Source organism: Erinaceus europaeus, chromosome 9 (assembly GCF_950295315.1).
Source record: "Erinaceus europaeus chromosome 9, mEriEur2.1, whole genome shotgun sequence".
In the NCBI taxonomy this organism is placed as follows: Eukaryota; Metazoa; Chordata; class Mammalia; order Eulipotyphla; family Erinaceidae; genus Erinaceus; species Erinaceus europaeus.
Window position 1 is genome coordinate 81,754,756 of NC_080170.1, and position 13,397 is coordinate 81,768,152.

A 13,397-nucleotide genomic window follows, 5' to 3' on the forward strand; every position below is an offset into this window, starting at 1 on the left:
TGTCTCTGTCTCTATCTGAAGTGGAAAGAATGAAAAGGTTGGTCTAGGAGCAGTGAAATGAAATGGCACATGCACAAAGGTCTGGTGCTTCAAAAAAATGTGTTTGATCACTTCTAGAAGAGTAGTTACAGTGAATGTTTCAGATATATGTGGTTATTGTTTTTTAACAACAACAACAACAAAAAATATATATATATATACTTTCAGTTAACTGAAATATATTAATGTGTTCAGCATTTATATGCTGTTCCCAGTGTTTTTTAGAGTAGAATGAAAAATCATTTAAAAAAATACCTCTGTTGACTTCCCAAGACAAATCTGACTTCAAATATTCCCTGATACTATACTCTAAATTGGGACCTGCCCGAATCACTACAAGTATGGTATAGGGTGACTATATATTGGGGGTATAAAGAGTGTCTAAACAATAAGTAAAGAATGAATAAGTATATCCAGATATGACCTTAAATGTGACAAGCCAAATTGGGAGGTAGGTGTAGAAACTTTTTTTTTTTCTTACCAGAGCACTGCTCAATTCTGGCTTATGGTGGTGTTGGAGATTGAACCTGGGACCTTTGGTGACTCAGGACTGAAAATCCTTTTGCAGTGGCTGAGGAGATAACATAACAGCTATGCAAAATACTCTCATGTCTGAGTTTCTGAGGTCCCAGGTTCAAACCCCAACACCACCATATGTTAGAGCTGAGCAGTGCTCTGGTGTCTCTTTCCCTTGCTCTCTCTGCCTCTCTAGCTCTCTCTATTAAAATTAAAAAACTATAAAAAAATAAAGCCTTTCTGCATAACCATTATGCTATCTTCCCAATCCTTTTTCCTCATTTGAAAAATGAAAGGGGAACGGGTGGTGGCGTACCTTGTTGAGCACACATGTTACAATGTGCAAGGACTCAGGTTTGAGTCCTCGGTCCCTACCTGCAGGTGGGAAGCTTTGTAAGTGGTGAAGCAGTGCTGCAGGTGTCTCTGCCTCTCTTCCTCTCTATTTCCCCCCTGCCCTCTCGATTTCTGGCTGTCTCTATCTAATAAATAAATAAATAAGTAAAGGTAATTAAAAACATAAAAAAATGAAAGAAGCAACTGGAGAAATGGCTCAACTGATAGAGTGCTGGGCTGGTTTGCCTAAGATTACTGGTTCAAACCCCAGGACTGCATGTACCAGAGGGAGCTCTCAGCATGTGAGCTGCTCTTCTCTCTTCTCTCTCTCATGTGAAACTCATAAGCACTCAATAAAAAATAAATCTTAAAGAAAAACATGGTTATCCATGAGTTGATACAAAATAATGAAAGAATAAACAGTAATGCTTTATAATTTGTGTCTATTAGAATTTCCCATCTGTTCTTCACCATTTCCTATGAAACAAACATCGTTATTCATTCACATCCAACAAATGAAAACACTGAAGTTGGGAAAGGTTAAGTCATTTGCTTCTTGTTTTTTTTCTTCCTAATTACTATTTTCCTCACTGTCTCCAAAGCTGTCCTAAAATAAGTATAGGCTAGGGAAACAGCATAATGATTATGCAAAAAAAACTTTCAAGCCTGACGCTCCAAGGACCTAAGTTCAGTCTCCAGCATCATAGCTGAGCAGTGTTCTGGTCTTTTCTTTCTGCCTTTCTCTCTCTATCTCTCTCTCATTAAAATTAAAATATATATATATATATATATATATATAAAGTATTTAAAGAAATAACCACTAAGTTGTTTTGAAAAGTGACTCACCTGCATCCTGAACAAGTAGAAGTATACCGACAGTCACCAAAAAGAAAGACATTCTGTAAAGGGATGGGAAAAGAGTAGAAATTTTGCTTCAGCCAAGGGGAAAAACAAACAAACAAACCAACAAATGGGTCAGCATAATTCAGAACCCCCCTAGTATGTCTAAGAAGGCTCCACAAGAGCTTCATCTCCATACAACACAGCCTCCAGATGCATCTAAATTAGCAAATAAGCTACAGCAGTTCAGTATTCTATGCCGGGAGGACCAGAGTCAAGTTCATCCAGACTGACAGTGTACAGATCTGTGGGACTTACTCTGTGAGCTTGGAGCTCTGTGTAAGTCTCTCTTGTTGAGTCACTTTTGAACTAACGTCATGAGAATCAGCCCTGATGATATCTTGAGTATCAATGGCAGCTTCTCAAGCAGTGGTTGCTGGCTTTTCTGGACATGGTTGAGGAAAGTCAGCAGTGGAGGTGGTACAACTAGTAGAGCTATAGGTTTATGTGGGAAGTGATGGAGCGATGCTTCCCAGATGTAGAAAAAATAACCAAGAACAGTACTAAATGAGTGCTCAAGCAGGGTTAGACTTTATTGGTAATGGTATTAATCCAGTGAAGATCTAAGAAAAAGTGGGAGAGACATTTGAGGGAACACTCCGTCTGGCACAAATACACATCTACACACAGTGTAGTCTTATAAGGGCAGTCTTATAAGCTGGATCTAACCTTCCTCTCTTGCTCCATTCTCTCACTATTTTCCTGACATTTGAATCCTCTTTGTACTTTCCTTTTCTTTTTTTTTTTCATCTTAAGTCGTGGTGCTTGCTGTTCACACCCTCTGCATCTGGCATGTACCCCATTGTTACCACTCACAACATTGTTCCCGACTACTCATTATTCAAATGCCTAATTAGCAATTTTCCTCAAAATCCTCTCTGATTCCATGTCCTGTATATCAGTCCCCTTGAACATACTTATGTGATAATATGGTTCATACTAAATAAATATTTGTTTCTTTACATTTTTTAGTCACTGTTTCAAAGAAAATGATAAGCCATAGTCTCTCACCAAACTTTCTTACATGTTTCCTGTAATCCATTACATAAAAAAACACCTTTATTCCTCTATCATAATTATAGAAACTGTATATCAAGTGCTCATAAATATCTAATTTAATCTTCAGTTAGGACTCCGGTTCTGAGTATATATTCCTTCAATCTAACCACTTAAGTTTTCGAATCGGTAACCTGATTGAATTTTAACAGTGGGGTCAAATTTTTAATTCACTTCTAATAATGACTGTTTAATTGAAATATTAAATCACCTATAGTCTTAGACTAGAGAGACCAGAAGCAACTGCTTGTGTAGGAGCTCCAGTGGCGCGCGGTACTTATACAGCAACTGCTTGTGTAACTATATGAGATACAGCTATATGTAAATAGTATTAAATGGCATAAATCATGGTAAGGTCTTATATGATACAGCAAATCCTAACCATGGGATTTTAAAAGTAAACCAAGTTCCCAAATAACTTGGTTACAATAATAACTATCTACTGCCTTCTTAAACTCTAAGACAGCAGGAAACCCTCCTCATTCTCTATAAAACCCGTATTTCTCTCAGTCCTGAAAACTCTGGGGCATGGCATGTCTTCCTACATGCTTCACTGAATCCGTATCATTTGATACTGAATCTGCTGAGCTCAACCAAATCAACGCAACCAGTACCACCTCAACATATTTCACTTCAGATTGTGTCCAGAGACGCCAGGCGTGGAATGTCAACCCTTCAGGTCTATCACTCTGGTGAGACCATTCCTAGCTCATGGGACTCTTCAATTCCATATTGGGTGGTGGACCTCCTAACAAAGCCACAAAACCTAGATATAGATCAGGGCCCATGAGAGACAGAACACATGTGCACATGTCCCCATAAGTTAGGGGGAAATACATACCTTAAAGCAAAAGTTCACAATAGTTTTCAGTGACCCAAAACAACAAACAAGTAGAAAGACCTAAGAAAAAGACACCATAAAATGATACTTACGTACTTTTCCCATATTTGGGAGCTATTCTATGCCCTGATCCAGCTTTCTAGTCCTATTTCCAACTGACACCATCTCCCCAGACACTATCTTTGGTCCACCTGCATGTTAGCTGCCAGGCTCAGGCAAAAATTAGTAGTTGTGGGCCCCTTGGATTACACCTAAAATAGACCTACTGGCTTTTTCCAAAATGGAGATCCCAAACATCTGTTATATTGTTGCCTTTAAGTTCCTGACAATTAAATAATTCATTCTGCTTTATATCTTAATGATTTTTCAGACATCAAGTTGCAGACATTACCATGAAACCAACCTGACTTCCCCGGACAGAGGGCCTCACCAGTGTACTCTGGAATCCCACCTCTCCAGAGCCCTGCCCCACTAGGTAAAGACAGGGACTGGCTGGCAGTATGGATCAACCTGCCAATGCCCATGTCCAGCTGAGAAGCAACTACAGAAGCCAGGCCTCCCACCTTCTGTACCCCATAATGACCCTGAGTCCATGCTTTCAGAGGGATAAAGAATAGGAAAGCTGGGCGGGGAAGATAGCATAATGGTTATGTAAACAGATTCTCATGTCTGAGGCTCCAAAGTCCCAGGTTCAATAAGCCATAAGCCAGAGCTGAGCAGTGCTCTGGTGTTTCTCTCTCTCTCTCCTTCTTCTTCTAGCGTTTGCCCTACTCTCTCTCTCCCCCTCTGCATCTCTCTCAAAAACAAAATAAATAAAATATTAAAAAAAAATAATAGGAAAGCTTTCAAGGGAGGGGATGGGATAAGGAACTTTGGTGGTGGAAATTGTGTGGAATTGTACCCCTCTTATCCTATGGTCTTGTTGATATTTTTTATTTCATAAACAAATCAATAACAATAAAAAAGTGAATACAAGATCACAGAAAAAAGTGGGCAAAATATAAATAGATATAGACAGATGGATATAAGTCACCCTGTATCTGTGACCTTGGGAGAACTATTACAGTTTCCACTGGAGGAGGATGGGGACATAGAACTCTGGTGGTAGGAACAGTTCTCTTATGATTTTGTAAATCACTAGTAAAAATAAACTCTTCTTTTATTTAAAAAAAAACTACCTGTACAGAAAGTACTATTAGTACCTCCATTCTGTATGTGAGGAAACTAAAGAATAGAGAGGATATGGGATTCATCCCAATTCTCACAGAATCAAGACTTTCAAATTTCAGGTTAACTGAAGCCTGGGCGTGTCACTTCAGTTCTGTCCTGACAATTCATGGAAAACTTCACCTACACATTGTGGGAAGCCCTGTCATACAGGGCATCCATCAAAAGAACAGAAAGCTCATGAACTGATGAAGTTGATGGCTTATGAAATGTTACTACAGTCTCTTTCCTAGAGGCTTCTTTGACCCTAGAGAGTATGTGCCCTCTGGGCTGAATATTAACAGATAGAAAAAGAAGATAAAAGGGTAGCATGTCACAGTCAATGATCAAGCATTTCTGAAGTCAATGTTACAAGCAGTAATATCCTTTCTTGTTGTTCAATAGAGACAAGAAGGGGGAGACAGAGGGAGAGAGAGAGAGAGAGAGACACCTGAAGCACTGTTTTACCTCTTGCAAAGCTTCCTCTCTGCAGGTGGGGACCAGAGATTGAACTCAGGTTCATGAGCATGTGAGCTTAACTGCATGTGCCACTGTCTGGCCCCTAACTGGCATTATTCTTCAACAAGTCTATATGCCCCAACTAGGAATATGTCTAGTGATTAACAATTTAGGAAATTATTTCTGTGGTTAATGTAGTAAGAAATTTCAATGACATATCTAAAATAATATAACACTTAAAAGCTAATACATCAGCTAGTAGCTACGAGAGGTAGGGAGAAAAAGAGAGAGAGAGAGATTATAGTTAAATACTAGAGGTAAAAAGGTAGGAATAGGAGCCAAGGCTGGCACACCAAGTTGAATGCATGTGTTACAATGTGCAAGGAACCAGGGTTCAAACCTCTAGTCCTCATCTACAGGAAGAAAGTTCTGTGAGTGGTGAAGCAATGCTGCAAGTGTCTGTCTGTCTCTTTCTCCCTGTCTATCTCCTCCTCCATCTTGATTTCTCTCAGTCTCTAACCAATAAATTAAACAAAGGTAGGGGTATAATATACCTTTCAATTTGATGAAACTTAATAATTTCCAAGATGAAGTTTCTTTTTAAAAAAAATATATTGTCTTCATTTATTTGATAGAGACAGACAGGTACTGAGAGGGAAAGGGGAGATAGAGAGGAAGAGACAGAGAGACACCTGCAGACCAGCTCACCCTTTGTGAAGCTTTCCCCTTGCAGGTGGAGACTGGGGGTTTAAAGCTGGCCAAGATGAAGTTTCTTATCATTATGAAAAAACATAAATTCTCAGGGTTGGTTGAGGGCACACCAGGTTAAGCACACATGTTACAATGCACAAAGATCCAGGTCCAAAACCTTGGTCCCCACCAGTAGGGGGAAAATTTCACAAGCCACGAAGCAGTGTTGGAGGTCTGTCTATCTATCTATCTATCTATCTATCTATCTATCTATCTATCTCCCTTTCTCTCTTTACTTCTGTCTCTATCCAATGAATAAGAACAAAAAAGTTAAAAAAGGGAAAACATAAATCCTAAAAACTTCCAATTATCTCACCCAAACCAGATGTAATCTTTGTTCCACCGCAATTATGATGTATTTTATACTTTTATATACTTTCAAGCAATTAATAAAGTTTATTCAAATGGTTCTAAAAAGCATTGTAGACTCATTGTAAAATGTGTTTGGGAAAGGGGAAAAAGAATGAAAAATATAACAATCATTTTTTACATTATCACCCACAACCATTACCATCATTTTGGAGTATTCCTTTTCAGTCTTCTTAAAGAAAACTCAACTTGCCTAATTTTTCTCATGACACTGTTTTGTGAGTATTATGCCACCATTATATATTCTTATAATTACATCTACTTCTGGCTATCTTATATGGCTATATATAGCTCTTACATCTGTATCTATACCTTATAAACCTGGGCTGGTGGTGCACCTGGTTGAGTGCACATACTATAATGCACAGGGACCCAGGCTCAGACTCCCACTTCCCACCTCTAGGATGGTAGTGGGAACAAGTGGAGAAGCAGTGCTGCAGGTGTCTCTCATTTTCTATCTCCCCCTTCCCTCTTGATTTATCTGAATCTACCAAATAAATGAAGAAAATATTAATTTATACAATATTAACATATATCAGGTACTATTAATTATCACCCCTACTAGAATATATGTTCTTTAATCATTGGGCTAGGTTTTCCTTGTCTTTCATAGTGTTCACTAGGTCACAGGAAACCAATATTTTCTTATTAAGTTAAACTGAATTAAGTTTAAGTTGGGATGACATTCTAACAGAGTTTCACTATATAACAGGAAAAAAGAAAAAAAAATCACATTCTATCAAAGATGAGTATCGACTATGTCAAAACAGAAAATTCCAGCAATGGGCCACAATATTTCCTCCAGGCTTGTACCCTTTACAAGTCTGTTTACAGAAAAACTATGAGGCATCTATGAAGTAGCTTTATGTAGAGACATAAGTGTAAAGTTGGAGTAGATACATAAACATTTTAGTATCACATTATCTATCCAAAATCATAACCAACTATTTCTCCCAAATAAACAGTCCCTTTATTGAAGGAGCTTACCTGTGTCACAGCTGGTCAGCCAGATGAGAAGAGAGTGAAGTGGCATCAGTATGTCTTTGAAGGTGTGTGGCAATCCCCAGGGAGAAAGCTTGGCAGTATTGTTATTACTAAGCTGTTACAGCAGAAGCTCAGCAAACAGCTCCATGACACCTAATATCTTTAATGGTTGTATTTGTTGACTTAGTGTTGGGGGCTGGGTAATGGCACATCCAGTTAAGTGTACACATTACTAAGAGTAAGGACCTGCTTAAACATCAGAGTTTGAGCCCCCAAGTTCCCTGCCTATAGGGGAGATGCTTCACAAGTTGCAGAACAGGTATGCAGGTGTCTATCTCTCTCCCTCTCTATCTCCCTTTCCTTACCTCTCAATTTCTCTCTGTCCTATCCAATAAAATGGGGGGGGGGGAGGCTGTTGGAAGCAGTGGATTCACAGTGCCAGCACCCAGCCCCAGCGATAACACTGGAGGCAAAGAGAAAGGAGGAAAAGGAGGAGGAGGAGAAAAGAAGAGAAGAGGAGAGGAGAGGAGAGGAGAGGAGAGGAGAGGAGAGGAGAGGAGAGGAGAGGAGAGGAGAGGAGAGGAGAGGAGACAGATAAAAGTGTTTGGCCTTGGTGAGATAGGTGACTTGGTGCATATCTACTTTGTTTTGTTGTTGTTTTTTAATTTTGTTTATTTCCCCTTTTGTTGTCCTTGTTTTATTGTTGTAGTTATTTCTATTGTCGTTATTGATGTCATCATTGTTGCATAGGACAGAGAGAAATGGAAAGAGGAGGGAAAAACAGAGAGGGGGAGAGAAAAATAGACACCTGCAGGCCTGCTTCATCGCCTGTGAAGCGACTCCCCTGCAGGCGGGGAGCCAGGGGCTCAAACTGGTATCCTTATGCCGGTCCTCGCACTTTGCACCTTGTGCGCTTAACCCACTGCGCTATCGCCTGGCTCTCAGTGCATATCTACTTTGAATATGCCAGTGTAAGGGGAGGAGATTCCAGTCCAGTCCCAGTGTAGTATGGGATATTTCTGTGCTGTGATGCCATTCTCTCTCTCCCTCTGTCTTTGTCTGTTTGTTTGGTTTCTTTTTTAATTTTTTAAAATTTTATTTTTATTTATTGTTGTATGCTTTACATTGGGTTGTTCTAGCTCTCACCCGCCAAGAAAATTGGATCAGTCCTGCTAGTTTCACGGGCCCGCCCCTAGGAACCCCGAGAGGGTTCCAGAGTTCCAGAGTTGGAGAGTGCTTGGCGCTGCCGCGGGGGGAAAGAGGCAGCAGAGTTCTGCTTGGTGATTAGTTTGTCTTAGTTTATAAATCGTTGTTCCTGAATAAAGAAATATAGCTTCCCTGCCCAGCCGTACGTCTCTGGTTGTCTCTGTTACCCACCCGTGAAGCTAGCCCGGCCAGCTGGAGCCTCAAAATTTTAACAACAATTTATAATTTTTATGAAGGGAGGGGGAGATAGAGCGGGAGAGATAGAGACACCTAAAGTCCTGCTTCACCACTCATGAAGCTTTCCCCCTACAGGTGGGGACCAAAGGCCTGAACCCAAGTCCTTTAGCATTGTAATGTGAGCCCTTAACCAAGTGTGCCACTGCCTGGCCCCTTTTGGTTTCTTTAGATAGACTTAGAAAGACAGAGAGGTAGAAAGTAAGAGAGAAACCACAGAACTGAAGATTCCTTCAGTGTGGTAGAGGCCAAGCCTGAATGTGGGTTGTATGCATATCAAAGCAGCATACTATCCAAGTCAGCTATTTCACTAACCTGTCTTTCTTTTTCTATATGAAAAACTAAGTCTAGAACTATAAAACTGTGGTGGAAACAAACAAAACCAAAAAAATTTCAAACCCTTCAATTCCTTGTTTTCAACAGAGTAACTGGGAGGCTGGGCAGTGGTGCACTTGGTTAAGCACACATATTACCATGAGCAAGGACTTGGATTCAAGCCCCTGGTCCTCATCTGCAGGGAGGAAGCTTCACAAATGGTGAAGCAGTGTTTTGGGTGTTTCTCTGTCTCTGCCTCCTATCTCTCCTTTCTTTTTCAATTTTTTTCTGTCTCTATCCAATAAATAAATAATAACAATTTTTTAAAAAGTAAAACAAAAACAGAATAACTGTTTACTTGAGATTTGAAGTTTAATCTGTAGGAAGATGGCAGAACGCAAAACCACTCCAAACTGGGTAAGCCAAAACTGAGCTCAATTCAGCAAAGCTAAAATAATTCAGAATGTTGCCAGGTTAAGCAACCGACTTTCAGTTATAAATAATGAGGAGATATGAAAGATAACTTAGTGGTTATGTGTTATGCGAAAAGACGTTCAAGCCTAAAGTTTCTTTTCCTAATTTAATAGCCACCACTACCATAAACCAGAGATGAGCAGTGCTCTGGTCAAACAAGCAAACAAAACTACTTGAATCAGAAAGGGACTACAATGGAGGAAGGAGTCCAGTTAGGAAGCATGTCTTGATTTAACCAGGAGAGAGCATAATAAGTATACGCTTTGGAAGTCAAGACTCAGAGACAAGGAGAGTTCAGACCAACTTCTCAAACCCCAATGAACAAAGCATGGCATAAGCCAGAGCTGAAAATCATGGTTTACGCAAGAAATTGTGCCATCAGGAGTAAAGACTGTCCTCAATTTGTTTCACTTTACTCTAATCATGATCTAATACATGGAGAGAATATTTATTTTACAAATGGGAGACAGTATTATTTGGTATTGTTATAATAATAATTATTTTTATAATTTATGACAATATTAATATTAATGCTAATAATAAAATGACCACTAGTCATAGAATATTTATTCAATGCTAATATGATAAGTACTTTAGATTTAAGTTTTGTATGACCTCATATTCATCATAATCACATGATGAAATAAAAGTTTAAAGAGATTAAGTAACAAAATAAAGATTTAGTAAGAAATATCTGGTTTCCAGGTCAAATCTCTATGGGATGGGTGGTGGGGGTAGGCTTGTGTGTGTGGTGGGGAAGAGATAGTTAAATGGCTATACAAAAGACTTACATGTCTGAGACTCCGAAGTCCCAGGTTTAATTTCCCTGCACCACCATAAGTCAGAGCTGTACAATACTTTGGTAAAGAAAAAACTCTATTTTATAAAGAGCTAAAAGCCTATGTATACCAGTACAATGTGCCTCAGCTTGTATTTCCTGAAAGGATTCTCCACTCAGTTCTACAGTCAGATTCGGCAATAGGGGCTGCCTTAATCAGCTATGCTAAGAAGTACTTATACATTTATTTCACTCACTCACTCACTCACTATTTATGTATGAAGTGTTGACTATGTCTAATGTAGTGCCATAGCTAATAGTCACAGTCCTCAGAAAATCTCCTTTAGCTCACTTCCTGTCTACTAGGTGACAGCTGGAGGAAGAGTCCTTTGCTTGCTCTCCCTTCTTTTTCAATACCATTCTAGTCAGGAAATTTATCCTAAAGTAGTCAGCTTGGCATATGGTTGGCTTATTATAGTGAACTTATGAGAGGAAGCCAGATATACCATGTGTTTCCCCAATTCTCTGTAATCCATATACTTTTTCCTAAATAACAGGTTATGTTGTGTCTTTTTCCCTTCATACTTGCTGGGGGGCCCCACTGCCTCTTAGATATCTCCTTTGATCAGTCACAAGATCTATCACTATGAAGGTTCACCAGCCACCCAAGATCCTTCTCCTCCCAAAGGGTTTTCAGAACTCTCCAGATGGATTTAATGGTTTCAAAGCTCATTGCAGAATTGGAGGATATTATTTAGTTTGGCTTCTTTTGCTACAACAGAGAAATGCATTGATGGTAGCTAAAACAGAGTTTATTATTGTGAGAAGTAAGAGGATTCACACATTAAGTATTTCTTAAAACTTACTGCCAGGTAACTTTATTCTGTATTACTGGAGTTATTTACACCCCCTCCCCTTAATTTCATTGACTTGCTGTTTAACTCTATTTCTGAAGCATATTTGAATTTTCTTTTTCACTTTACATTCCTGTTACTGATTTTTATCACATTTACATTTTTTAGTTTTTTAAAATTTTAATGAGTGATTTAATAATGATTAAGAAGATTATAAGATATCAGGGGTACAATTCCACATAGTTCCCACCACCAGAGTTCTGTATCCCATTCCCTCGATTGGAAGCTTCCCTATTCTTTAACCCTCTCTGGGAGTATGGATCAAAATTCTTTATGGAGTGCAGAAGGTTGAAGGTATGGCTTCTGTAATTTCTTCTCCTCTAAACATGGACACTGGCAGGTTGATCCATACCCTCAGCCTGTTTCTATCTTTCCCTAGTGGAGTAGGACTCTGGAGAGGTGAGGTTCTAGGACAAATTAGTTTGGTTGTTTACCCAGGGAGGTCAGGATGGCATCATGCTAGTGTCTGGAACTTAGTGGCTTAAAGGCAGTAAGCTAGCAGGGCAAATTGTTTAATAATCAGGAACCTAAAGGTAGAATAGAGCAGCTGGAAGGGTCTTCATGTGGGAAGAGTCTAGGAAGTCTACTTTAGGTATGTTCCATGTGGCCCATGACTCTAGTAACTTCTACCTGAGCCTGATACCTTATATGTAGGTGGACTAAAAGTATTTTCTAGAGCAATGGTGTCAGAGTTAAGAATAGGACTAGAAATCTGGATTAGGGCAAAGAGTACCTCCCAAATATGAAAAAAAAAGTATATAAATAAACTGTTAGCCCCATGGATCTGACCTAGGGCCCATGTTTGTTCATATTTAGCACAGGAGCCTGTGTAATCTCTGTGTCCCTGTCAGTCTAAGCTCACAGTCATGGTCACAGCTAGAAACAGTCTAGGCTGCACTCCTTTCAGGACCAGTCTTCCTCGAGTAGCAGAGTATGTTGACCCAACTTCCCTTTGGAGAATGCACATCAACATTTTTATAAGACAAGGCTGTACTACTTAAAAAAAAAATTGCAACTTTCACATTTCAGGATTCAGGACAGAATGTGATCTTGATCCAAAACAAAGTCCAGTTTTTTTGTTGTTGTCATCACCAGGACTTTGCTGCGCCAGACTGACATTTTTAGACAGAGAGAGATGGAGGAAAAAAAACACAAATTTCCCAAAGTGCAGTGAGGGCAGTCTGAAAGCTGAGTGAGTTACTGGTGTGGTAAAGCTGACACACTATTCAGATAAACTGTTTTGCTGGCCCCCAAGTCTAATTTGAAACAGGTTTCAAAAACAGAATAGTCCCTCAATTAAAAAAAAAGAATTTCATCTCATTTTATAGTGATAAAATGCATCCTCTCACAATGATAATTCACTTAAATTTGGCAGGGATTAAAGAGGCTTAAAATGTCACACACAAATCACTCTAAAGAAGTTACTGTACTCTTTTTTTAGGAGGAAAGCAGTGTAGTGCCATAGATTATATACAGCACTTTTAACATTTTTATGCGCGAACTTTGTCAAAGTGCTAAATATTCTTCTCATTTCTGTTCCTGACTCTTCAAAATTTTAAGTAATTTCTGAAAAGACTGAGTTCAGGTAAAAGGAGAAAATATGTTCAATTGTTAAGTAGGAAACTAAAGCCAGACTCAGTTCAAGTTAGGAAGCTCTTTAACCACCAAAACAAATCATGATCCTGTTAACAAATCTGTGTTGTTAATCTGGTCAACAAATTTGAACTACTTCAAATGAACAAACTTCCCTACACTCATTCCTACACCCAGGTTCACCTGTCGGGCAAGTGCCATGTTTTTATGGACGGAGAAGCTGAAATCAAATCCCTTTGTCCAGGGATTTAAGACTTGTTTCACAGCAGGGCCAGAGGTAGAATGGGTGGCGGTCTGACTGCTAGTCCCGCTGTGTTCGCACTCATAAGTCAGTCTAGTTAATCCCTAGTTAGTCGCCCTCAGGGCGCTGAACACTGTAACCCCGCGAGGACTTCAGACCCGGGGCTCATTCCTAAACTGTAACCAAGTG

The 13,397-nt window shown here is 39.4% G+C and overlaps 1 protein-coding gene across 1 annotated transcript in view; it reads right to left on the reverse strand.

Annotated features, from left to right (window-relative positions):
• The window catches only part of LOC132540312 (uncharacterized), a 29,220-nt gene extending 27,434 nt beyond the window's left edge, over window positions 1-1,786 (reverse strand). Inside the window, exon 1 of the mRNA XM_060197110.1 lies at window positions 1,735-1,786. Coding sequence (XP_060053093.1) covers window positions 1,735-1,786 — 52 coding nt within the window. The remainder of the gene's footprint in view (window positions 1-1,734) is intronic.
• Between the last annotated feature and the right edge of the window lie 11,611 nt (window positions 1,787-13,397).